This window comes from Heptranchias perlo, chromosome 9 (assembly GCF_035084215.1).
Source record: "Heptranchias perlo isolate sHepPer1 chromosome 9, sHepPer1.hap1, whole genome shotgun sequence".
NCBI classification, from domain to species: domain Eukaryota; kingdom Metazoa; phylum Chordata; class Chondrichthyes; order Hexanchiformes; family Hexanchidae; genus Heptranchias; species Heptranchias perlo.
In genome coordinates this window covers 50275703-50302080 of record NC_090333.1, presented here as the reverse complement: position 1 = coordinate 50302080, position 26378 = coordinate 50275703, and the positions used below count along the sequence as shown (strand labels likewise).

The 26378-nt window shown below is 41.7% G+C and overlaps 1 protein-coding gene across 3 annotated transcripts in view; it reads left to right on the top strand.

The window, feature by feature from the left end:
* The window catches only part of dnajc6 (DnaJ (Hsp40) homolog, subfamily C, member 6), a 110413-nt gene that overhangs the window by 51463 nt on the left and 32572 nt on the right, over window positions 1–26378 (top strand). For all 3 annotated transcript variants that reach the window (XM_067990386.1, XM_067990385.1, XM_067990384.1), the window contains exons 3-12: window positions 1227–1276; window positions 1443–1591; window positions 3160–3282; window positions 4489–4622; window positions 7182–7376; window positions 9850–9967; window positions 14567–14646; window positions 20404–20594; window positions 22291–22389; window positions 23087–23509. In XM_067990386.1, coding sequence (XP_067846487.1) covers window positions 1227–1276; window positions 1443–1591; window positions 3160–3282; window positions 4489–4622; window positions 7182–7376; window positions 9850–9967; window positions 14567–14646; window positions 20404–20594; window positions 22291–22389; window positions 23087–23509 — 1562 coding nt within the window. The remainder of the gene's footprint in view (window positions 1–1226; window positions 1277–1442; window positions 1592–3159; window positions 3283–4488; window positions 4623–7181; window positions 7377–9849; window positions 9968–14566; window positions 14647–20403; window positions 20595–22290; window positions 22390–23086; window positions 23510–26378) is intronic.

The window sequence follows — 26378 nt, the reverse complement described above, 5'->3', positions numbered from 1 at the left end:
CTCCAATGCATAGAGAGGGTGAGAGCAATTTGAGGAAGACTCTTGTCCTAGCTCAGTGAATGTCATTACTAATCGAATTACTCAAAAATAGCTGCTTCCAGTGTAGAGCAGTGGATTCCTTCTGGAGATGAAAAAGGTTGATTTTTATATTCTTAAATCCTTGGTGCTGAGTTTGGGCAGTCTCAACCCAGTTCTGGTGGGCATGTACCCACCCTGCAAAACTGCCCCTAATTTGTACTAACTGACATCCATTTGGTAATCTCGCTCATGTAGGCCATTAGAACGATTGCTGCAAGAGGTGCAAACATTCTCTCTGATGCAGTCGGAGACACACTTCTGAAGTTGAACCTGAGGCACATTGGGGGTGATTTTAGGAGGCAGTTGGGGGCGGGGGGGCTCCGAAAATCGCGGAAATCCCATTTGGGTTTGGAAGCCGGCTCCAACCTGCCGACTTCCGAGTTTCCCAGGGAACCCACCTGTGTGTGCGCGGGCGACCCGAAAACAGAAGTCTCGCCGGCACTTAAAGCCAGCAGGATGACAGTTAAAGAGCCAAATGTACCTCGTTGAGATACTTAAGGCACTTTACCTGATGAAACCAGGTGTGAAGGGCCAGATCAGGGAAAAAGAAACAATAAATTTTAAAAATCATGCAAAGAAGTGAAAACACTAAATGAACCTACCTTTTGAAACCTGCTCCGATGTCCCCCTCTTCACCCTCTCTTCTTTCTTCCCCCCCCCCCCCCCCCCCCCCCCAACCGCGTTGAACTCCTGACAGCAGCCAGCCTGTCAATCAGGCTAGCTGCTGGGCACGAAACGCGGAGAGGACGTTAACCACTATCAATCAACGTGCGATCGCATCGGAAACGGTAAGTTTTGTTCATGCGGGTTTGCCACGCGCACCTTCACCTCTCCCCGCACCCCCCCTCCCCCACTGCCAACCCACCACCATTGTAAAAGCGAGCCCATTATTGTGGCATGTTACTTAGTATTTAGCTTGGGAGTGCTTGAAATGGGATGCTTGAAATAGGTTGTCTTTCTTTTCCCATTGCTAACATCCCTCATCTTACATCCCTCATCTTAATACAAAATTTGCCAAAGGAAAAAAAATATTAAAATTTATAACTATTCTTCCTTTAGGTAGATATTTATTCAAGTTATTGTTATAAACTTTTCAGAATTCTTGTTAAATAATGTCTTGCTTAATTTAATTTTTTTGTTTGTTTCAGTTACGCCAAGGGAGAACTTAATATTTCCTACATTACATCACGGATAATAGGTACAATACGTGCTTTCATTTTTGCAATTTAAATGTTTGAGCCTGTTATAGCTTGTTGTAAAGTAGACACTTTGGGGATTAGAAGTAGAAATTATCATTTTAATTAAATGTAATGTGTCTAGGAGATTAATATGTCTATCTGACACTGGTTTCCACTATCCGTCAGTGATATCCTATCCAGCTGAAGGAGTGGAATTGAGTTTCAAAAATCAAATTGATGATGTCCGATCATTCTTGGATTCACGGCACCTGGATCATTATACGATCTTCAACCTATCTCAGAAATCTTACAGAAGTGCCAAGTTTCACAATAGAGTAAGTGTGTATAGTGGCCAACTTCATTTGCTGGTTACAAGAACACATTTTATGTATCTTGTTCTAGTGTGAAGTTATTAGTATTTTGAGTTTTGTTTGTATTGTTCAATGATTATGTTAAAGGTAAATTGTTTTTTTTTAAAATAAATGTTTGGCAGACTCTATTCTGTGTTTGTAGAGAGACACGTGATTTGATCTGTAAAAGTAAGATGTCATTCAACAATGTAGCATTTTTGCATCACCTTTAAAGTAGAAAAATGTTCCATAATGCTTCAGAGGTGTAATCAGACAAAAATTGATGTTATTGTAACATTATTGCATTGTGCCCCATGCTCTTGGTGACCCTGGTATCTGCTGATTTTGCCAGTATTGATGTTTTGCCTTGGCAAGCACAACTGTTTGCCTCCATAATTGATCCTTTATGACAGGCATGCCTTGTCTGCTTGTTCTAATGATTCAGAAGAAGATTAAAGATCCCAAGGCAATATTTAAAGAAGAACAGGGAATTCTCTGGGTGTCCAAGCCAATAATTCCTCCTCAACCAACATAATTAAAAAAATTAACATTAACATCATTCTTCTCATTTCCTGTTTGTGGGATCTTGCTATGCGTAAATTGGCTGCCATGTTTACACACATAATGGTGACTACACTTCAAAAAGTAAATTTATTGGAGGTGAAGAACTTTGGGATGTCCTTAAAGATATGATAAAGGGCTATGTAAATGAGAATTATTATTTTAATTTATCCAAACTGGAATTGTCATTTGATTATTAAAACCAAATAGTTTTGCATGATTTTATTGGAAAGTTTAAAAAAAAATACTAGCCCAGATTTTATTTTTTTCAGTTGTTTTTTCTTCCCATCTCTCTTGAAGGCGCTGATTCACGCTGGAATTCAGTTGCATGAGTGATTGCACCTCAGACCCCTCTCAAGTGATCATGTTTTTCGTGAGTCTAGACTGTGATTGTTGCCAGACTACTCGACCATGGGATACATCACAACCAAGTCTGATCCTGACATGCACAAATGCACTTTCCTGGGTGGGTCACTGGACAGTCATTAAGACCTGATGCCTTGACTGATTTTCCTTCTGCACCCCTCTTTAGCCCAGGCACTCAATTGGTGCTCAGCTACAGAGTGATGGGGGAGCTTGGGAACTTTTTCCTTTTAGCCAGTTGTTTAGTAAATTTGACTTTTAAAAACTCAAATTTGAGTTCATTGTTGCCATAATTAAAAACCCAGTAAAAGATTTTAAAATTTTATTTTCAAACTTTTTGTCTTTCAGCTATTATTGAGCACTTTCACTTAATGAAAACTTTGAATTTGTCTTTTGTTTTATTAAAGTGGCATTGTTACCCTTGAAAACTTGTCATGATTACATCATTTACATTGCAATGTCATAGTGTTGTTTGCATTTAAACATGATGCACAATTGTCCTTTATACACTCTCCTGCTTCCAAACTGGAGAAGATACACATTTTTGTAAAGCAGAATTTAGTGCTCTACACAATGAATTTTCTTGTGTTTTTGTTTGGTCTCTTGTCACACTTTTTTTTTATAAATAGATATCTGAATGCAGCTGGCCAGCTCGACAAGCCCCCAGTTTACACAACTTATATGCAGTGTGTAAGAACATTCATCACTGGCTGCAGCAAAACCCCAAGAATGTGTGTGCTGTTCACTGTGTGGTAAGATGCAGTAAAACTGTGAGAAATTAAAAATGTTATTGGGTAAATTCACCATATGGTGTGAAGCCATGCAGAGCAGGAAGTTTCAGATTCATTCCCTGGTTTGTGCTGATTAAGCTAGGGAAGGATTTGGAATACTATAATTGGACTGGAATGGGGGAGGGGGAAAATCAACCAGGCTCTCAAAATTTCAATCCACTGTCTCCAGCTGGAAAGCATATGTGCGTAGATACCAGCTGAGCTTTGCTGTCATGTCCTCGATGATAGAATAGCTGGTTGACACTCATGACTTGGCGCACACAAAGAATAGGATCATCAAGGTATAAGGGGGCTGCAGCTGCCCATGGAACAGTGCACTATGAAGAGTTGGTACTGTAGGGGAAGGCAAGAGGACTATAAGTATTCATTATTTATGATCAAGAACTCAGATCACCAGTAATATGTGCCATTAATTTACATTTCAGCTTTTTAAATGATAATTCAACAGCAAGATTGTTTTTCTATTTGTGGTAGATACACTAGTTACAATTGAATATTCTCTCTGTATCTGTTTACGGGATTACTATGTACTATAATATTCCTTATGTGGAAAGATTCTGTAATGTGCTTGAGTTCCCAATGCTATGGAAACTTCCTTTATATTGTGGCATCAACTCAAAAATGCATACACAAGCATGTGAGATTACTGGGCCTCTCTTGGTGGCTGGGGATGGTTTATACAGGCCAGATGTGTGAAAATCTGAACAGGATGGCAGAACATTCATTCTGGCCTCACCAGAAAAGAAATGGTGGCATATGTTAGCCATTTCCATTTGCCACAAGCGCCACTGTTGCCTCTTGAGGTGGTTCTTTGCACCTCTGGCCCCAGTATTATTTATATTCTATTGCACTGCTGCCAATTAAGGCATGCTTACAGGTGTACATAGTTGTCATTATCAGTTCAGTGTTGTACACACTGGATGGAATGGTTACGATAAAGTAGCATGAAATGCCTGTTCATTCTGCAAGGTGTAGGAAGACCGCCTGGCTGACACCCTGGGATGGAGCTGCTCTGGAGAGAATGAAGGGGTGGGGAGGGGGTAGGTCCTCCATCATAAACCAGTCTAAAACTTTCCCCTCAGGATTTTTTTAGCCTTTTTTTATTTTGAAGAGTTCATGGAATGTGATTTGTAACCTGCTCATGGAGTTGTTTTTTTACAATTCCAGGATGGCTGTCCTGCCTCTGCTATTTTAGTCTGTGCAATGTTCTGCTTCTGCCATCTCTTCTCTTGCCCAGTTCCGGCCATCCAGTTGCTTAATATAAAAAAACCAGGGCCTGTGCTTTGGCCTTCACACAGAAGGTAAGCAATTTCAGAGATTAATATTAGAAATAACCTTTCATTGATATTCTAATATCACTAAATCTGAGTGTGTGTTTTTGTCCTGTCAAATACTCTTTGGAACATAATGATTACTGTGCTGTTGGGACCACAAGTATGTTATCTGTTCAACTCATCTGGCTCGGGTTAAATAATGTAATACTGAATAGCAGTTGCTTGATTATCTCAGGATGTTAGAAAGAAATTCCACTGCGCTTTTTTTCGTGGAAGTGTTGCATGCTTTGGGAAATTAAATTAGCTACAGGTCATAAGGCAAATTCTACATGGTCTGTGGAAGGAATGTACCTGTTGAGCCAAAGGGTCATTTCTAAGTACTTTTTTGTAATGAATTGATATGATGTGATCCTTGAAATCTAACCATTGGAATGAGGTGTAGACAGTAGTGACCCATCTACCAAGACTGGAGTCAAGCCTGTTTATGGGTTTGAGACAGTGTTTAGCATACCATGCTCACTGATTCAAATGGCCGCTAGTGTCCCCATCCCCGATTTTCTCCTGTCTCTGCTCACCACCCAAGTGCTGCCAGGCTGCAGCTGAAGCTCCATCCCCAACTACTTGCCAACAGGCCTGCCCACCATCTCCTAGCCTCTTACTACCTTTTCCCACCATATCCCCCACCACTCTTTCCTGGCCTCAACTCCTATCCCCAGTGCACTAGTCTCTCTCTTGCCTGAATGTGCTGTACCAGTTCCAAGACAACTTGTCCCCCACTAGTTCCTGGCACACATCTCTGACTCAGTACACCTTGCTGCATACTCTAAGCTTGAATAAAGGTAAGAAATAGAAATTGAATATGCCAGTAAAGGAACATGTTGAGGACCAACTTGAAACATTGGGAGTTATACAGAGCGAAGAAAAGACTTGAGCCCCGATTTCAACCTAACCTGCCTGGTAGTAATGGGGTAGGTTTGGCTCGTTTTACAACCTGCTTGATTTTGCATTTCACACTGGAGCGTAAAATCAGGCAGGATGTAAAACTGGCATCTGACCCAAACACGTCCCGTTCTTGCCAGGCAGGGTATGTTGAAATTGGGGCTTTACTCTTTCTTCACTTTCTGTGAGGGAAAAATGATGGATATGAAGATTCAGACACTACAATGAGAAATTTGTGTGAGCCATATTTTTTTGAGGGGTGCATGAGCTATGTCAGAAGAGAATTTTTTTTTCAAGTGGACTTCCTCATAGCCATAAAGCATAACCATAAATGTTTACAGCTCTGAAGTAGACCATTTGATCCATCATGTCTGTGCCGGATCATTGAGAACAACCCAAAACTGATCCTGCTACCCTGCTCTCTCACCTTTAGCCCTGTCTCTTCCTTTGTTTCAAATATTTATCCAATTTTCCCTTAAATGAAGCAATGGTCCCTGCTTGAACCACACTCTGTGGCAAAGCATTCCAGTGTAAATAGTCCTAGTATCTCCAGTCTCTCCTTGTAACTCTGGCATCACCCTGCTAAATCTATGCTGAACACTCTATGGTTTTAGTACCCTTTCTATAATAGGGCACTGAAAACTGCATATAGTGCTCCAGCTATGGCCTAACTAATGTATACAAATTTGTCATTACTTCTTCGCTCTTGTACTCTGCGCCCTATTTATAAAACACGATTCACTGTTAGCTTTTTTTATGGATTCATCCACTTGCACTCACATTTTTAGGGAATTATGTATTTGAAGTCCTTGATCTCTCTGTTCACCCACATTAGGGAGTGCAGTGTAGATTTACAAGAATGATACCTGGACTCCATGGGTTAAATTACGAGGAGAGATTACACAAACTAGGGTTGCATTCCCTAGAATTTAGAAGATTAAGGGGTGATTTGATCGAAGTTTTCAAGATATTAAGGGGAACTGATAGGATAGATAGATAGAGAAAATATTTCCGTTGGTTGGGGAGTCTAGGACTAGGCGACATAGCCTAAAAATTAGAGCCATGAATTAGTGACCTTGTGAGAAAACTTGAAAAAATTCAGCCTGTGTTATGCTTTGGTATTGCAATTATAATTGTATTAAATACATTTCAGAGAGGAATCATTCCTTCTGGTTAGATTGCAAACATTTCTTTGATCTAACAGTACCATAAATCTATAGTGAATAATCCAAGAAATAATTGGAGTCCATCCTTTCGTTGCACTACAACAAGGATTATACTATAGCTGGTAGGATTAGTCTAAATAAAGCCTCCTAATTGCAACATACTGGTGAATGTGAAATAATCTACTTTAACCCAGCCTCTTCCACCTCCTCTTTGATTCTCTTTTGGGCCCCAGCCTCTGTTCAGAAAAACTCCTCCCAAAAGATCTAAATGTAGTTTGAATTGATAGATGTTTGACAAAATGTCTTAATATGGGAATTGCCCCCATTAACTTCTGTTTACTCTCCATCTTTGAGCTTCAAAAGCCTGATTATAGAACATTTGCAAGAATTTGCAATAAATTTGCTTCATCTAGGCAAGAACAGTGTACAAAAGTTTGCTGCCTTCCATATATTCCTATTTCCTATTTTTTTTTCATTTCAGATATATAGGATACATCTGTGAGATGGTTTCTGATAAACCCACGCTCCCACATTGCAAGCCCCTCATCATTAAAACTGTCACTGTGAGCCCAGTACCATGCTTCAATAAACAGAGGAATGGCTGCCGACCTTTCTTCGAGGTTTTTATTGGTGAAACAAAGATTTTTACAACTGCACAAGATTATGATAAAATGAGGTATGTACCCATTTACCTTTGGGAGTTATTATTGGATAGTTTTCCATGCAGACTTCTTGAATATGCCAATCCATTATTCTGTGCAGTTGATTAATGGGTGACGTGAATCCTACCAAAACAGTCGTCATTACTGTTTAAAATATCAGAGCTTAAAAATTACTGTAGGCAATGTTAGTGTACAAATGCTTAACATGTATATATGACACCTGTGTCTGTTGTTTTAACAATCATTAATCAGTATAAAATAAACTGCATAACATCTTTGCTAAAATAGTAGACAGGAGTGTCCCATGAATGTGTTAAGTTTTTGCTAATATTGTGAACAATAATTTCTAGCCTTAGATATCAGGTGACAGTGTAGAGGATGCCACATGAGTCCTACGTACAATACAGAAATGAAGCAGCTAATGGTAGCTCTCCTAATGGCTCAGTGATCAAGGCATTGGCCAGTGGAGATGTGAGCCATACAGACCATAAAGGGTCTAAGTTTTGTTCCTAGTTGTAAGCTGAGTTAGCTGATCTCAGCGGGGGCATCATAGACAAACGACGCTAGTGTGGCCTTTGGAAGAGGGCAGATTCAAGCTTGCTTGTGTCACTCCCTCCATGGTTAAATAGCCTAGAAAGAGAGCGTTGGCAAGCTATCATTTGGGCAAGGTATCTGAGGGTGGGTAGACTTATCAACATATGAAAATGACAGGCAGGTAAAGATCTACAGGTCCATCCAGCCTGTCCCACAAAGTTGCGATGATTTATGCATCACAATACATACACTCCCCACCCGCTCAGAGCCATGTAATTTCCTGAGAGAGGCAAAAAAACGCAGATTAAAAACCCAGGCCAATTCAGGAAAAAAAACTGGAAAATCCCCCAGCACATCTAGATCTGTTTGTAGTAACCGAGTATCCTCTAGTGTCCTAACTCTTGCGCATACTCTTGGTACTGTCCGCAAACTTGTGGATCATTCCCCCAACACCTACATCTAGATCATGAATGAAAATAGTAAGTGGCAAAGGTCCTAACACCAATCTCTGCGGGACCCACTTTTCGTAACCGGTCTCCAAGCAGATTCAGATCCATTTGCAACCACTTTCTGCCTATGGGCATTCAGCCAAATTTCAATCCACTGCAACAGATTCCCACTAATTCCATACAATTCTATCTTGTAGAGAAGTCTCTTGTGCGGTACCTTATCACAAGTCTGAATGTGCGGGTAGACAATGTCTACTGGGTTACCCCCATCCAGTAACCTGGTGACGTCCTCCAAAAATGTAATCAGATTGGTAAGACACAACCTTCTTTTCCAGAAGCTTTGTTGGGTGTCCCTCATACGGCCTTCTCTATCTAAGTGGACGTATGTTGCATCCCTAATGATTCCCTTGAGCATCTTCCCTATTACGGGAAGATGCTCAAGGGATGTCAAGCAAATGGGACTGGAGTTATCAGGTTCTGCCTTATTCTGCACCTTCCCCCCCCCCCCCCCCCCCCCCCACCATTTTAAAATGGGAACTACATTAGCATTCGTCCACTCTAAGAGAATAGTTTTGGCTGTTATATCAGGAGACTCCAGTGACTTATGGCACTGTACCCCAGTATTAGTTAGTACCTTCAGGAGATGAGGGGGGGGAAATTAGATGGTGAAAGAAATAATTAGACCTATCCACAATATGTGTCAAAGTTTTGAGTGTGTGCATAGTATCACATCGACATCGGAGTGCTGGTTTGTTTGCTCAAACTCAATTATTTGCTTGTTGTACAAAGAAATAAAATGAAGTATGAATAAAGCAATAGTGAACCTACCTGCATACTGATTTGCTTCACTAGATAAAGATGTAACATTTGTGCCTAGACTTAGTAGCTATATTGGCAGGAGAGGTTTTGAAGTAGAACGGGCCTAAAACCTTAGACTGGATTCTTAAGTGTTTTCACACATTTAACTTCAGTAATACATAATATAAAGTGTATTTTATAATAGAACTGGTGTTAAACAAAATTGATTGAAATGTTTGACTACATTCTTTGAGATATGCTCAGAGATAATTTAGTGAGTGCGAAGCAAAGTTTTTATTTGAAATTTCAGTTAATTGTGATATTTTTTGAGTGACCTACAATGGTGATATAATGGGCATGCACGAGATGAAAACTTTTATATGTAGATGATTTTTGGCTGTTATATCAGGAGACTGAATGGAGAAGAGAGAACAGTGTGATGTCTGGTCATGCGTTACAACTCCCAATAATTAGAGACCTCTGAAATTAATATCCTACTGTTCTTGAGACCACACCCTTTATATTAGTGATACCCTGAATGTAAAATCTCATATTGCTTCTCTTATGCTAGTAATCTGTTTTCTTCCACCCTTTTTCAAAATGGCTTATAATGGGTGTGGACAAAATAAGGCCAAGTAAGATTTTTTGTTAATAAAGGCTTTTGTTAAATAGAATTTAAATGTTTAAAATTTATTAAATCCCGAAGAGAACACCGAATCCAGGAGGGAAAAGTATTTGCTTCTTTGGGTGTTAGTGCCCACGGTGATGTCATTGTTGCTGCCTTTCACATGCGATCAACAATTGGCGGAAGACTTCAAGCAAAGGTTGGTCCATGTAGCATCAAAAATTAACTCAGTTAATATTTATTAAATGTGGATATGTGAATTCCATAAAGTTCCATTCAAGAGATAGGAAAGTTCAAAGTACTTCTCCAATGTTTCTCTAGGGGAGAAATGTTACCGCTTATAAAATGTTGTTAATTTCTGGGGCACAAAGGCCTGCAATTTCAGGTCTACTTACCTCAAATGTGTTTTTTCAGCTTTGAAGTTGAAACCACTAATAAAATAAAATAGAGTTGCTCTGGAATGTGTTTTTATCCACTGAAAATACATTTATAGACTCTATTTTAGCACCCGCAATCGGGTGCGTTCCTGGCGGGGGGGCTACGAAAATTGGGGATTCCCGGGGCGGGTCGGGAGCCCGGCTCCAACCCGCCCCATTTCCGGGTTCCCCACTGATGCACTGACATGTGCACGCAGCCCCTGCATGTGGGACTCCCACCGGCAATTAAAGCCGGCGGGGTGCCACTTAAGGTATTTATCTTGGTATTTCAGGTCGTTTAGAGACCTGATTAACGTGATATTTTAGGAGGGTTGGGATTTTGCAAACAACTGGGACTGTTTCCCGTACTGGAGGAAACACTCCCAGTTCAAATGGATGTGTTGCAGCCATCAGCCTGTGGCAGCTGCAAAGGTCCATTTGACAGGTGGGGGCGGGGAGATCCTCACTCATTGCAGGAGGCCACTCTGTCACTTTGGACAAAGTTTGGCCTCCACCACCCTCCTCCTAACAATAAAATTCACAAACTTGCACACTTACCCCGGTGTCCAGACACATGTACCTACCTTGCGGACCCCTCAGATGTACATCTTCTGGATGGGGGCCGCCGTAGCCGCAGTCATGACCTCCTCGGAGGGCGAACAGCATCACCGGCCACGCCGTCCACCTCTGACACGTGGAGCTCCACAACACAGTGCTGTGACACATCCACCTGCACAGCAGGAGGGAGGGCAACAGCAGAGAGAGATGCGTCGCAGAGGGCACTACCCTCGCCACAGGGTCCACAGACCGAGGCTCAGCTTCCTGGACCTCTCTGAGCAGCAGTGCACACGGAGGCTCAGAGTCACTCGACATGTAGTCGTGGACATCTGCAGCCTCCTTCATGCCAAGCTGCTCCCGGCTGGCCCGAGCACCATCTTCTTACCTGTCGCTGTCAACGTCACCACTGCCCTCAACAACTTCTCCGCATCCTTCCAGGGTGCCATCGGGGACATCGCCGACGTCTCTCAGCTGTCTGCACAAAAGAGCCCTGCAAATACACCTACACCCACTCTGCAGTGACACAATGGGTGGCATCAGTTGTGCGTCTTCATTGTGATCCTCAGGAAAGGGCATTATTGCACAAACCAGACAAGATTAGCAAAGACGTGACAGTAGTGGTGCCGATATAATATGTAATGTGAGTTGATCAGAAATTAAATGTAAGTAAAAACCATGACAAACCCTCAAACACCCTTGTGCATCCCTTTCATGCTCACAACACGTTTGCCTTATGCTGCCTACTGCACATATGTGATGCATGCCCTGTGGCTACAGCACAGGTAGTGGCAGGTTGAGTGAGGTTGACTGTGAAAGAGATGTATGAGATAGAGCCATGAGATTGTATGAGGATTGGGTTGAGTGGTAGTGGCGGGATGAGTACTGGCGAGGTGAGTAAGTCTTCATTCTGATCAGGTAAGATGAGGTTTGAGTGGGTGTGAGGAGTGATGTGACAGAGTAGTGTTGGCAGTGCAGAAGGAGATGTGGGGTGAGGGTGGTGATGTGGCAGACGGAGTGTAGGGGAATGAGTAAGTGTACTCACTTTGGCTGACCTACTTCGGTCATTGCAGTGCCTCCCGCACTGTATGCAGGTGCGCGATATGTTGGTGGTGCAGGTGACCTCCTCTGCCACCTCAAGCCAGGCCTTCTTGGTGGCAGAGGCAGGCCGCTTCCTCCCGCCCGCCGGGGGGGAAGATCTCTGTCCTCCCCCTCCTCCTCACCCCATCCAATGATACCTGGAGTAAGGCATCATTAAACCTGGGAGCAGCCTTCCCCCTGGGCTGCTCCATGCTGTAATTTTTCCTATTTCTTGCAGCATCAGTCAGTGGAGGACTGCCCCTTTAACTGGAGCTCCTCCAGCTGACAGACCTTACTGTGCATGTGCAGTCCGCCCGCCGCGCAGCTTAGCAGCGGGGAACCCGGAAGACCAGGTAAGTGGATCCAATCAGCCTGCGATTGCACGCGGGGCAGACTGATTTCACCGGGCGAGTTACCCACGCGCCCAATCAACCCCCCGCCGCCATGGTAATATCGGGCCCTTTATTTCAACAGACACCATTTTGTGTCCTATTAAAAACTCGAGCTTGCTACAATCTGTGTATTTTGGAACTTCTGTGTTTGAAAACATGTTTCGCAGAATTAAATTTGTCCATTCCTCTCTTGTGTAGAGTTACAGCCATTTCAGAATTACAGACAGATTTTCAGCACTAAGGTGTCCAGACAACTTAACATTTTAATCACAGATGATTACTGAAAAACTTAAGTGGGTTACTGCTAAAGGCAAAGAGAAATTGCAAATATTAGAAATAAGAATTGAAAAATAGAAAATGCGGGAAATGCACAGCAGCTTGGTCAGCATCTGAAAAGAGAAAAATAAGTTTTTATGTTTGGGATGAAACCCTTCATTAATGCAAACTGATGACTGGCTTCTCCAAACTTTTAAACTTTTTTTCAAATGTTGACTGACCTGTTCTTTGCCAGCTTTTTCCATTTTGGGTTAATTATTAATGTTGAGGGCTAATTTACTATCTGCAAAGCTTTCCAGTCTTTGTTCAATTAAACGGTATTCTCTTGCTGCCATGGGTGGGGTGTAAAAGTCCTCTGCTATTTTCATCAGTAACTGCTTGCCAATATAGGGTAATATACGTAAATATTGCAGCTGGAGATGTGGATAGTTTGGCCAGAGTTTGTCTCTTCTGCGCTCGTCAGCTTATGATTTTTCCATCCATTAAACAGCATGGCTGGAAAATCGTGAGCTGGCGACCGCAGATACGTAAATCTCCGGTCTTTGTTCTTGTATCAAATGTCCATACCTATCCCTATTTACTGAATATTTTATGAAGCAAGGCGGAAATAATGGATTTATCTGTCAATGTGCCAAACAATTCATTTTTGTATAAATTCTTGGTACTAGTTAATTATAGATCGACTTACTTTTCATCAGTTAGTTCAAAATTGGTGCCATGTTACCCAATAACAGAATGCACTGGAGCAATGGAGAAGCTCATGCTCCCTTCATCCCCAAGTTTGGAAGGATGGAAAATTATTTGGAATTCGGCATTGGTATTCCATAACCTCTGCTGGAAGGGGAAAATATCTGAGAAAGGGAACCATTTGAGTTGTCAGCTAACATAGCAATCAAAAAGGGAAGTTGTCAGCAGTTTAGTAGGAATGGGGTCAAAGGATCAAGAGGTGGATCTTATGGACAAGATGAGCTTGGAAAGGGCATAAGAAGAGATGGGACCAAAACTAGGAAGAGGTGTGGGTTCAGGGCTAGGGTAGGAGCAAGCCTGGGGGATGTTTGGCTTTGGCAAAGGCGGGGCGGGGGGTGGGGCGGAGCGGGGTGGAGCAGCAGCTGAACAAATGGTCTCCATCTAATTGACAAAGAAGTCAATGAGCTCACACTTGTTGGAGGCGAGGGTGGAGGAGGCAGGGGATAGGGATTTAAGGAGATGGTAGGTAGTGGAGAAGAGAAGCTGAGGGTTACCTTTTCTCTCCAGGCACAACAGACCCAACCCTCTTTAGATAAATCAACCATATTTGCCTGGTAGCTCACTCCGTGCCTCAATCTCTTCTCTCTCTAGGAACCCGTCTGATTGCCCTTTGAACCCGTTTATACTGTCTGTTTCAACAGCCTTCCCTTATAACCTATTGCACAACTCTGTTAACTCTTTGGGTGAAAGTGTTCGCTTCATTTCTTGATTTTTAAAGCTATGTTCCTTTGTTAATTGAACCTTTCGGCACAGTGAACAATTGGATCCGCTTTGTCCATTCCTTAGAAAAGTTGGTCACCTCAAAGTCTTCTCTCTTCCAAATAAAAAAGCCCATTTTGTTGAACTGTTTCTGTGCATTTCTGTTTCCCTTTCTCCAGAACTCAACTCTTAGCATGTTTGTATTTTTGTATCTGGTCACTCGCCCTCTGTTCTAGATCTTTTCGCTGATAGCTTATTTTTCCATGAAGGTCTATGAGCACACTCTTCCATTTACTTGTATCCTTAGTCCCTCGTTAAAACTGCTTGCACATTCTGCTGTTTAAGCCTCATGTTACACTGACAATTTCCCTCACGGTTATTAATGTTAGTAAAACTCTGCAGCTTCAAGATCTCCAACCCGACAGTACAGTCCAAGTAATTTCAAAAACATACCCTGTTTGTGAAAATGACACCTCGGTTGAAAATGACTGGTACTACTTACCCTCTTCAATGCAATAAACTGTATTCACTGTAGTGTTATGAACTGGAATGCCTGGTCTGCACATATTGTAGCTTGAGTGTTGCCTCTCCTATTAGAATTTAAGAGCTCTTGTTTTTTTCTCCCTGCTTTAGTTAACAAACACACAAATATTCCAGATCCAAGTCCATACTGGATTCATTGCTCCTGGAACCTCTATATTAAAGTTTACAAAGTGAGTAATAACTTGTTTAGTGTGTTTTTATCCAATGAAAATACATTTATAGATTCTTTGTTTCAACAGACACCATTTTGTGTCATAAGGACAATATTTGTAAACTGCTCACGAGCTTTTAATGCTTCAGTACTTGCTACAATCTGATTATTTTGGAACTTCTGTGTTTGAAAACATGTTTTGCAGAATTAAATTTGTCCATTTCTCTCTTGTGTAGAGTTACAGCCATTTCAGAATTACAGACAGATTTTCAGCACTAAGGTGTCCAGACAACCTTTCCATGCCAATAGACAGATTATACAGTTAATTGATTGGCCTTAACTCTGTTATCTGTAATCACTGCAACAACCAGGTTATTAGATTATTTACTTAAGATTAGAATCTTAAATTGCTATATACTTCTAAACTGGAGCCTGAGTATAATCCAATTTGTTAAATTCTTTGACCAAATGATAACTACACTCTGAATGACCTGAGGCTTTGTTTACATAACAATTTAACTTTGTGGCTTGAAAGGGGCACAAATCCATTTTACCAGCAGAGAATACATTGTGCATTATGTGGTATAACACTCCTGTCCTTATGGAAGTGTATCATCCAACCTGCTGTGAGCAATGCCGCAAAGAAGATGCATTTTCGATGCAGGGAACAGAGAGTAGTGCTGAACTGTTGTTTTTTGGACTGGAGGGAGGTGTATAGTGGTGTTCCCCAGGGGTCGGTGCTGGGACCACTGCTTTTCTTGATATAAATGATTTGGACATGGGTGTACAGGGCACAATTTCCAAATTTGCAGATGACACAAAACTTGGAAGGGAGTGAACAGCGAGGAGGATAGTGATCGACTTCAAGAGGATATACACAGGCTGGTGGCATGGACGGGCACGTGGCAGATGAAATTTAATGCATAAAAATGCGAAGTGATACATTTCGGTAGGAAGAACGAAGAGAGGCAATATAAACTAAAGGGCACAATTCTAAAAGGGGTATATGTGCGCAAATCGTTGAAAGTGGCAGAGCAGGTTGAGAAAGCGGTTAAAAAGCATACGGGATCCTGGCCTTTATAAATAGAGGCACAGAGTACAAAAGCAAGGAAGTCACTAGTTCGGCCACAACTGGAGTATTGTGTCCAGTTCTGGGCTCCGCACTTTAGGAAAGATGTAAAGGTCTTAGAGGGGGTGCAGAAGAGATTTACTAGAATGATTCCAGGGATGAGGGACTTCAGTTACGTGGATACACTGGTGAAGCTGGGGTTGTTCTCCTTGGAACAGAGAAGGTTGAGAGGAGATTTGATAAAGGTATTCAAAATCATGAAGGGTCGAGACAGAGTAGATAGAGAGAAACTGTTCCCATTGGCGGAAGGGCCAAGAACCAGAGGACATAGATTTAAGGTGATTGGCAAAAGAACCAAAGGTGACATGAGGAAAAACTTTTTTATACAGTGAGTGGTTAGGGGCTGGAATGCACTGCCTGAAGGGGTGGTGGAGGCAGATTCAATCATGGCCTTCAAAAGGGAATTGAATAAATACTTGAAAGGAAAAAATTTGCAGGGCTACGGGGATAGGGCGGGGGAGTGGAACTAGCTGGATTGCTCTTGCCTAGAGCTGACGCAGACTTGATGGGCTGAATGGCCTCTTTCTGTGCTGTAACGTTTCTATGATTCGATGTCTCATGGGACATCTTATATTGCTGGACTAACTACAGTTTGAAGGCCATGGAAATAGTTAGACTAGATGAGGGTCTACACCATAATAAGCACAAACTGCAGGGAGAATGGGCAACCTGACCATGGCACTGTGGTACAGGGGGCCATTCAAGTGGGGGGAGTAAAAATGAATGTGGTTATGGTAGGGGATAGTATAGTCAGGGAGATAGACACTGTTCTATGCAGCCGCGACCGAGGGTCCCGAAGGCTGTGTTGCCTGCCCGGTGCCATGGTTAAGGATATCTCCTCGCGGCTGGAAAAGAACTTGGAGCATGAGGGGGAGAATCCAATTGTCGTGGACCATGTGGGAACCAACATCATAGGTAGAACTAAGAATGAGGTTTTGTTGAGACAGTTTGAGGAGCTAAGGTCAAAATTAATAAGTAGAAGCTCAAAGGTAATCTCTGGATTACTACCTGAGTCACGCGCAAATTGGCATAGGGACAAACAGATCAGAGTGTTAAATGCGTGGCTCAAAGAGTGGTGTGGGAGACGGGTTTCAATTCATGGGGCACTGGCACCAGTACTGGGGAAAGAGGGAGCTGTTCCGATGGGACGGGCTCCATTTAAACTGGGCTGGGACCAGCATCCTGGCGAATCGAATAACTAGGGCTGCAGACATGGCTTTAAAATAAAAAAGGAGGTGGGGAGGGGTCAGGTGAGGGAAGATTTAGAAATCTAATGAGTAAAGTTAAGACAATAGAACAGTGTAGTGACTTGGGTAAAGATAAGCAAAGTGTGGCAGAAAGGGACAGAGAGTTTACCAAAGCAGTGCAACAACAAGTAAGTTCAAAGCAGGAAAAAATGGTCCCAAGTCAAAATTAAAGGCTCTGAATGCACAGAGCATTCGTAACAAGATAGATGAATTAATTGCACAAATGGAGATAGATGGGTTTGATCTAATAGCCACTACAGAGACATGGTTGCAAAATGACCAAGGTTGGGAACTAAATATTCCAGGGTACATGACATTTAGGGAAGACAGGCAGAATCGAAAAGGAGGGGGGGGGTGTAGCCCTAATAAAGGATGACATAAGGAAAGTGGTGAGAAAAGATCTTGGCTCGGAAGATTAGGAATCATATGGGTGGAAATGAGAAATAACAAGGGGCAGAAAACACTGGGGGGATTAGTTTATAGGCCCCCTAATAGTAGCAATATCGTTGGACAGAGTATTAATCATGAAATAATGGGAGCTTGTAACAAAGGAAATGCAGTCATCATGGGGGACTTTAATCTGTATATAGACTGGGCAAAACAAATTGGCAAAGGTAGTTTAGAAGATGAGTTCATGGAATGTATTCGGGACGGATTCCTAGAGCAATATGTCATGGAACCAACCAGGGAACAGGCTACATTAGGCTTTGTACTGTGTAATGAGACAGGGTTAATTAGTAATCTCGCAGTAAAAGAACCCCTGGGGAAGAATGATCATAATATGATAGAATTTCACATTCAGTTTGAAAGTAACATACCTAAGTCAGAAACTAGAGTCTTAATCTTAAATAAAGCAAATTACATAAGTATGAGGGGCGAGGTGTCAAAGTTAGATTGGGAAATTAAATTAAAGGGTTTGACAGTTGAGAAGCAATGGCAAACATTTAAAGAAATATTTCAGTATTTTCAACAAGTATACATTCCATTGAGAAATAAAAACTCCACAGGAAAAGTGATCCACCCGTGGCTAACTAAAGAAGTTAAGGATAGTACTAGATTGAAAGAAGAGGCCTATAATGTTGTCAAGAGGAGTAATAAGCCTGGGGATTGGGAGAGTTTTAGAAACCAACAAAGGATGACCAAAAAATTGATTAAAAAGGGAGAAATTAGAATATGAAAGTAAACTAGCAAGAAATATAAAAATGGATTGTAAGAGCTTCTACAGGTATGTAAAAAGGAAGAGAGTAGCAAAAGTAAACGTTGGTCCCATAGAGGCTGAGACAGGAGAAATTATAATGGGGAGTCAGGAAACGGCAGATACGTCACAGATGACATAAAAAGCATACTAAAAATAGTGGGGAACCAAGGGATAAATGAGAGTGAGGAATTTAAAACAATTAATATCACTAGAGAAAAAGTACTGGACAAACTAAAGGGACTAAAAGCCGACAAATCCCCTGATGGCTTACGTCCTAGGGTTCTAAAAGAGGTGGCTGCAGAGTTAGCGGATGCATTGGTTCTGATTTTCCAAAATTCTCTAGATTCTGGAACGGTCCAGTGGACTGGAAGGTAGTAAATGTTACTCCGCTATTCAAGAAGGGAGGGAAGAGATAAATCAGGGAACTACAGGCCAGTTAGCCTGACATTGGTCGTCAGGAAAATGCTGGAATCCATTATTAAGGAATTGGTAACAGGGCACTTAGAAAATCATCATAAAGTTAAGCAGAGTGGCCATGGTTTTTTGAAAGGGAAATCATGTTTGACAAATTTATTAGAGTTTTTTGTGGATGTAACTAGCAGGGTAGATAAAGGGGAACCAGTGGATGTCGTATATTTGGATTTTCAAAAGGCATTCGATAAGGTGCCACATAAAAGGTTGTTACACAAGATAAGGGCTCATGGGGTTGGGGGAAATATATTAGCATGGATAGAGGATTGGTTGAAGGACAGAAAACAGAGTAGGGATAAACGGGTCATTCTCAGGTTGGCAGGCTGTAACTAGTGGGGTGCCGCAAGGATTGGTGCTTGGACCTCATCTATTTACAATCTATATTAATGACTTAGACGAAGGGACCGAGTGTAATGTATCCAAGTTTGCTGACGATACAAAGCTAGGTGGGAAAGTAAGCTCTGAGGAGGACACAAAGGGATAGAGACAGGTTAAGTGAGTGGGCAAGAAGGTGGCAGATGGAGTATAATGTGGGGAAATGTGAGGTTATTCACTTTGATAGGAAGAATAGAAAAACAGAATATTCTTTAAATGTTGAGAAACTATTAAATGTAGGTGTTCAAAAAGACTTGGGTGTCCTCGTACGAGAAACACAGAAAGTTAGTATGCAGGTACAGCAAGCAATTAGGTAAGCAAATGGCATGTTGGCCTTTATTGCAAGGGGGTTGGAGTATAAGAGTAAGGCAGTCTTACTACAGTTGTACAGGGCTTTAGTGAGACCTCACCTGGAGTAGTGTGTACAGTTTTGGTCTCCTTATCTAAGGAAGGATATACTTGTCTTAGAGGCGGTGCAATGAAAGTTCACTAGATTAATTCCTGGGATGAGAGGGTTGTCCTATGAAGAGAGGTTGAGTAGAATGGGCCTTTTTCTCTCTGGAGTTTAGAAGAATGAGAGGTGATCTCATTGAAACACAAGATTATTAGGGGGCTTGACAGGGTAGATGCTGAGAGATTGTATCCCCTGACTAAAGAGTTTAGAACTAGGGGCCATAGTCGCAGGATAAGGGGTTGGCCATTTAAGACTGAGATGAGGAGGAATTTCTTCACGCAGTGGCTTGTGAATCCTAGGAATTCTCTACTCCCAGAGGGCTGTGGATGCTGGATCAGGTGGGAAAGTGGAGTTGAGATCGAAGATCAGCCATGATCTGATTGAATGGTGGAGCAGGCTCAAGGGGCGGTATGGCCTACTCCTGCTCCTATTTCTTATGTTCTTAAGTCCACCTTCCACAGTGTCTGAGAGATGTCAACCCTCCACATGATCATGACTGCAGCAGCACTGTGTGTTATTTAAGTCAACCCTTCATGTTTATATCAAGAGCTCAAGAGCAGCTACAGTTCAGCATTCCTTATCAATCCAAAATGTCCCTGTGAAATATTAGGTGGAACTTCGTGTACTGTTTCCCAAATAAACTCTTCCATGATCTTTTGTATGTAAAAGAATACAAATTCAAATTCTTCTATTAAGCAAAGTTGTTCAATGGGACTAATTAAACAGCTGAAATGGACTGTTGGAGAAATAAATATAACATTCAATCCTGAAGGATTTTTACATTTGTGATTATCTGCTCATCTTAGAAGGAATATCAAATTTGACAACAATCAAAATAATTTTAATATTGTTAAGTATCTGTTGACTGAATTAGCACAGTTGTTTTTCTGTCTGACCCTTAGACCAGAGTTGGATGCCTGTGATTCTCCAGAGAAATATCCTCCATTGTTTCATGTGATACTGGAAGTGGAAGTTGAATCCTCTGATAAACGATTTGACCTGACTCCTCCCTGGGAGCATTTGAACACCAAAGATCTTGCTCCCAACACACTCTTTTCAAGCCACCAAGAACATCAGGAAACTTTAGCTGCAGGTATTACTATAATTCTGTCAGTGATGGTGGACAAAATTGCTACTTGTCCATACTTGGAATAAGGCCAATATTCCACCATTCACATTTTGTACAGTACTTGCAGCTTCTGTGTTTGCTGGATAAATAATTTGTTGGAAATGGTGTTGAAGATTATTGAGATGAGTATAGACTGAAACAAGCAAACACTTCATGGAAAGCAATGGTTCCTTTGTTACTGGAACTAGGTTAGGGTTGAATAGTAGAAACATGGTATATAGCGAGTCTGGATTTTTGGTATCAGGGAATATTTATGTAGAACTTTTCCCTCAGGAGATTATATGGGTAGAGTAGAGGCAATGAATAAAGTAGATTATGCACTCTACTTTGGGGAGTGTGCTTAACATGCTGATTGGTTTGTTCTGATTCCTCCTTATGTTCATGCAGGAACGTGCTTTTTAGAATGATACTTTTAAAATATTGGACTTTATGTTGGACACAAGGACAGTTCTTTGCAGCTGCAATGTTTAGTAACATGTAACGGTGGGAAGTGAGTTTACACCTGCAGTCTGCTACACCACTGTGTTACCGCTCCAGCCACACTGCTGTGTGGCAATGCTCAATGGCATAGAAAGACGACTTTCATGATGATGCAAAGTTTTAAATATTTTTAAAGCTTTGTATAAATGGAATTCACAATCAGTGGGGAAATTATCTGAAAGCTAGGATCTGACCATTCCTGGAATAATTTGGGTATTCCACGGTCATCTGTAGTGCAATTCTCTAATTTTATTCTAGCTGTTTATTTAAGCAAGGAGAGATGCACTATGGCTGCTGTTTGGATTTACCCAACAAATGATTTGATCCACATAATTTATAAATGGGGAACTGCTGACTTTTCAAAAAATTCAGAAACCTAGGTGAGGGTAATCTTTCATCTAGATTTCTCAATTTAAAAAATAAACAACATTTCCCGATTTGTAAATGGGGGTAAATTTTATGATTTAGCTCTCAGTGCAGAGCTTTGCCTGTTGGGGTGCATATTGAGAATACAGGTGCATAGATCGCCTCCAGGCCCAAATTCCAGATATACATTCCCATTGTGAAGCTTTGCATTGGGAGTACTAAATCATAACATTTACCCCATAATGCAGGACAGCAAGAATAAATGTTCAGATAAATTAAGAAGTAAAGGTTCAGTGACTGCAAGGTTTGGTTTGAAAAATCTGTAGATTGTAGGAGGAAGTGAAGACAGAGGTATTGAGTAACAGTGTTGAGATACTGGTTATAATGGACTGATAAAACTTGATTTCAACACAGTGACAATGCTAGGAGGAGGAAGAACATGTGGAACTGTGTCTTTGGAGCTTAGGAGAATCAAGAGAGAGGTTTCAGAGCAGCAAATTGCAAACCTGTTCTGGTTGGGTTAATATTTTTTAAAAAGCAGAAGTACACCAAGAAATACCAGCAATTAAATGATTTTTTTGTCATATTAAATGTTTTTTATGTGTGGGTACTTCAGTGGAGGTGAAGTTGTATCTGATCTGGTCTAGGCATCATTGAAATTATACATTATTCATCAATGAGTATGGTGTTCCTTTAATTTTATAAATGTTAATTATGTGAGGCTGAACAGTTCCTTCCTGATAAGAATTGAAATGGAAAGTAAGGTATTGAAACATTGATTGCCCAGTAACATAGCTGACTTTTCTTGTTGCAGGTAAAGCTGCTTCAGATACTGTGGTTGAAGTGGAAACCTCATCAGATAATATAAAGAGCACAGGACAAAGCACATTTTTTCCATCCCTGGCCCGGCAAGGTATCTAAGCACTCTTGCATATTCTTGCAACACCTCATTCCACCTTTTATAGTGAATCTCCAATGCAAATTTCTGTGTTCTAAATGTGCGAGTTAACTTTGGCAGAGGGCTGCAAGAAGGTTCAGGAATTCATGAGCCAGTTACACTTTTAGCGATAGTGTAAAACCATTCCGTTTTACACTATCGCTAAAAGTGATAGTGGCCCGTTATACACCTTGCCTGATTTTCACTTCCATTGACTTCACTGGAAAGGAGTATCAGGCGGGGTGTCTAACAGGCCGTCGATCTTAGATAGTGCCTGTTTTACACTATTGCTAAAAGTTAAAATTACCCCCACTATCTCTTTGGCATGGCTGCTAAGTAATTTTGTATGATATGAAACCAGTGTAATTTGGGAGTCGGGTCAAAGATCTGATTGCGGATCGCACTAAAAGGAAGGGATGTGAGACTACTTCTGTGAGGTAATCTCATGCTATTTGGTTTTCACACCAGCTGCAGTAGAATGACAGTATAGTGCAAAGCCAAGTTTAAAAAGTTCACAGACCTGGCTGGTAACTGCAGAGAACCATCTTTTTGTCAGTTGCTTCATTTTTTAAAATCAAATGGCAATTCCTTTTTAGCAAAATATACAACAACTACCCAGCAGAGGGTGAGGTCATTTTTTATTTAAAATGTAACTTTCAAAATGTTTTTCTAGAAACAAAAGGCGATAAGAATGGTGCTAATCATCCATCAGAAGACCGAACAGCTCTTGTGAATGAGGACAGCGAGCCATCGGATGATGAACTTTTGTCCCTCTCAAGCCAGCACAGTACTGCTAGCATGGAAAAACAGCATGGAACACCAAAAAGTGGCAAAAAGCAAGAGTCTTCTCGATCCTCAGCATCTGAAAGTGTGGATCTTCTTGGTCTTAATGGAGGTCCTACAGGTCGGACCTTTCCCGGTACTGCTCAAGCCAAACCTCTGCCAACTAACTCTGACTTACTCAATGACTTGTTTGGTAGCACCTCCTCCATCCCATCAACACAGGGGAGCAGTGGTGCTCCAGGTTCAGCACATTCTACCCCCCGCAGGTCTGCAGCCTCTCCCTCTCTATCACCATCACCGAGGATTAGTGAAGGTATTGTAGCTATATGATAGAGCATTGCAAACTTTGAAAATAAGTCTTGCATTAGCTGTAGTGATTTCAGTCCTGAATTAATTTGACAGTTTAGAAAGAAAGATGCTTCATTTATATATCTCCGCAAAATCCTAAAATGCTTCACACTGAATTAGTTTTGAAATGTGGTCTAAGTTGCATAGGTAAACATTTTATGTGTAGCAAGGTCCCACAAACAGCAGAGATTTTTTTTGATGGTATTGGTTGAGAGAAGAATGTTGGCCAAGGCTCCAGGAGAATCCCCTGTTCATCTTTGAATGGGATCTTAAGAGACCAACTGAACCAACAATGGAGCCTTGGTTTAACATCTCGTTGGAAAGTCTGCACTTCTGGCAATGCAGCACTCCCTCAGCATTGCACTGAACCTAGATTATGTACTCAAGACATGAATTGGGGCTTGAACCCACAACTTTCGGCATCAGAAGTGAGAGTGCTGCCCACTGAGGCAAGCTTACAATAACAATAGCTTGCATTTATAACGACTCTAGTCTCTGGCTTAGAAAGAATAAGTGCAACATTCAAACAGTTCAGCCCTTTAAAGACCTACTATTGGCTGACTTTGACAACTTAATAAAATCAAAGTACTAGAAAATCACAATAGGCGAGTCAAAATCTGAAAGAAAGATGTCATTGTTTCAGGTGGAACTCTTCAACAGAACTGGCTACCAGAACAAGATCCTTAGGGTGTTTCTCTCATCCTATGAGAAGCATCTAATCTCTGATCAGCACTTCAGATGTTTTCTTACAATGACATTTAACCAGTTTTCCCTACTGATGGGAGAGAACTCTATGGCCTTCCAAAATAGTCTACCAATTATTTTACTGTGTTATAAATGTAGAGGCATCTGATTCAGTACCAGGGGAACAATCTGTGACTGTAATCCTCAAAAGTACCTGCTACAGAGTTCAAGTTACAGTTTCTAAATTAAAGAGTAAATGCGGTTTAAGTATGTTCAAACAATACTTTAATCTCTATCTGCAAATTAATCTTAGCAATTCAGAATCCCAGTACTTATTCAATGTATAGATTGTCCAATTCCTTGGGCACTGTGGTGCAGCACATTGGAAGTTGAGTTCTTAATCTTGGCCACATCACTGCAAAGAATTATGTGGGTCCCAGGTTCAATCTTCTATCTATGTTGAGTTAACTGATTTCAGCCAGGCAGCAGTAAGGACTTTGGCAGAGATCAACTCACCTGAAATGGCCTTTGGGCTAGGGAGGAAAGAAATTTAGCAGGATATTTGTTCCTGATCACTGTTCAGTGATCCCTTACTAGAAAATGTGCATATGTAGGTGTTGGGTGAGAATGATTGGACTTGGTTGTAATATCCCCATTAAAATATAGTCTACTTCTATTTACTGTAAAGACTTGTACATGGAAAAGTGGGCAGCTTTTTTGAAATTTACTGAGACCAATCAAAAATTCCATGTGATGGTTTCAAAGATTCTTTTCATTGAATGTCTAAGACTTTTTGTGTCATTGAATACTGACCTGGAATCATAACTTACCTCATCCAACTTCCAATTTATAAAATATTTGTGCTTAGTAGACTAACGTGCTTCGTTTTCAAAGCAGGTACTTCGAACAAAGCAGGTACTTTTGAGGATTACCATCAGATGAATACCCTGCTACTGAATCATATGACTGTACGTTTGTAACTCAATACATTAATCAGCTAATACAAAAAATCTTTGTGTCTTTGAACATTATCACTGGATCCTGATCAAGCAATTTTTTACATTAGGCATTTTATCCTGTGTTTTATGGACAATGTTCTGTCATTTTCTAGGATGTGGAAAGCATTTGTGTTAACTTTAGTGAGATGAAATTTTATTTCATTCTAATATACTTCGATATGCAGTGCTGTTACTTGATAGCTGACTTCATTTATTATGTTACTACCTTGCTTGCCAACTGTTCTCTCTCATTTCCTCATTGTTTTTAATGAAGGAGAAACACATTCTTTTATTTTACCTGACTAGCACTGTCTTCCCTCACTTCATCCTCTTTCTCAGGTGGCACTAAAGCTGTCAGCAGACAGCATATTGTGTCTTCAGAGGCAGGGGGCAGGATTTTAACTCTGAAAAACAGGTGGGTTGGGGGTGGGGGGCATTGAAAATTGCAACAACTTCAGACCTGCCCATTGCCAGTTTTCACCGGGGTGGAATGAGGGACAGGCAACCAACCCATTCCCAGGAGGCGGGTTGGTCACTAAAACCTTTCAAGGAGGCTGCGGGCCTAAATTTTGAAAAGTTTTGCGATTGCAACACCAGGAGGCTGGGATTCCCAGGCCTTCTCCTTCACGCCACGTGAGGAGAGGCAAGAAGGTCTGAAACTGCCTTTCTGGCACAGCATGTGGGCCCGGAGGAGCAGGAGTGCTTCCCCCAGGCCCAACAAGCCTACCTGCTGCAAACTCCCCACCGCAAACGATTGTGGACCACCGCAATGACCCCCCTCCACCACCCCCCCCACCCCCGATCCTGACGCGCGCCCCCCCCCCCCCACTCTGGTGACTGACACCGGATCTCTTCCTCCCCTGGTGACTGACCTCCGATAACTGGCTGACTGTGCCCCCCCATCCATACAATCTAAGATTTACCTGAAGACTTACTGTTTCATATCCTCTTCCTTGCTCTGCTCCCTGTTTTTTCTCCCCCCCCCCCCCCCCCCCCCCCCCCGGCCTGCTTCCCGGCTCCGAGTCAAAATTCTGGCCATGGAGACCCCCACCCCACGAGATTATTTCCTGCACTACTAAAGGTGCAGCACCGTCAATGGAAAACCTAAATGTCAGTCTGGTGGCACTGGATGTGGCAGGCAGCTTTTTTCCC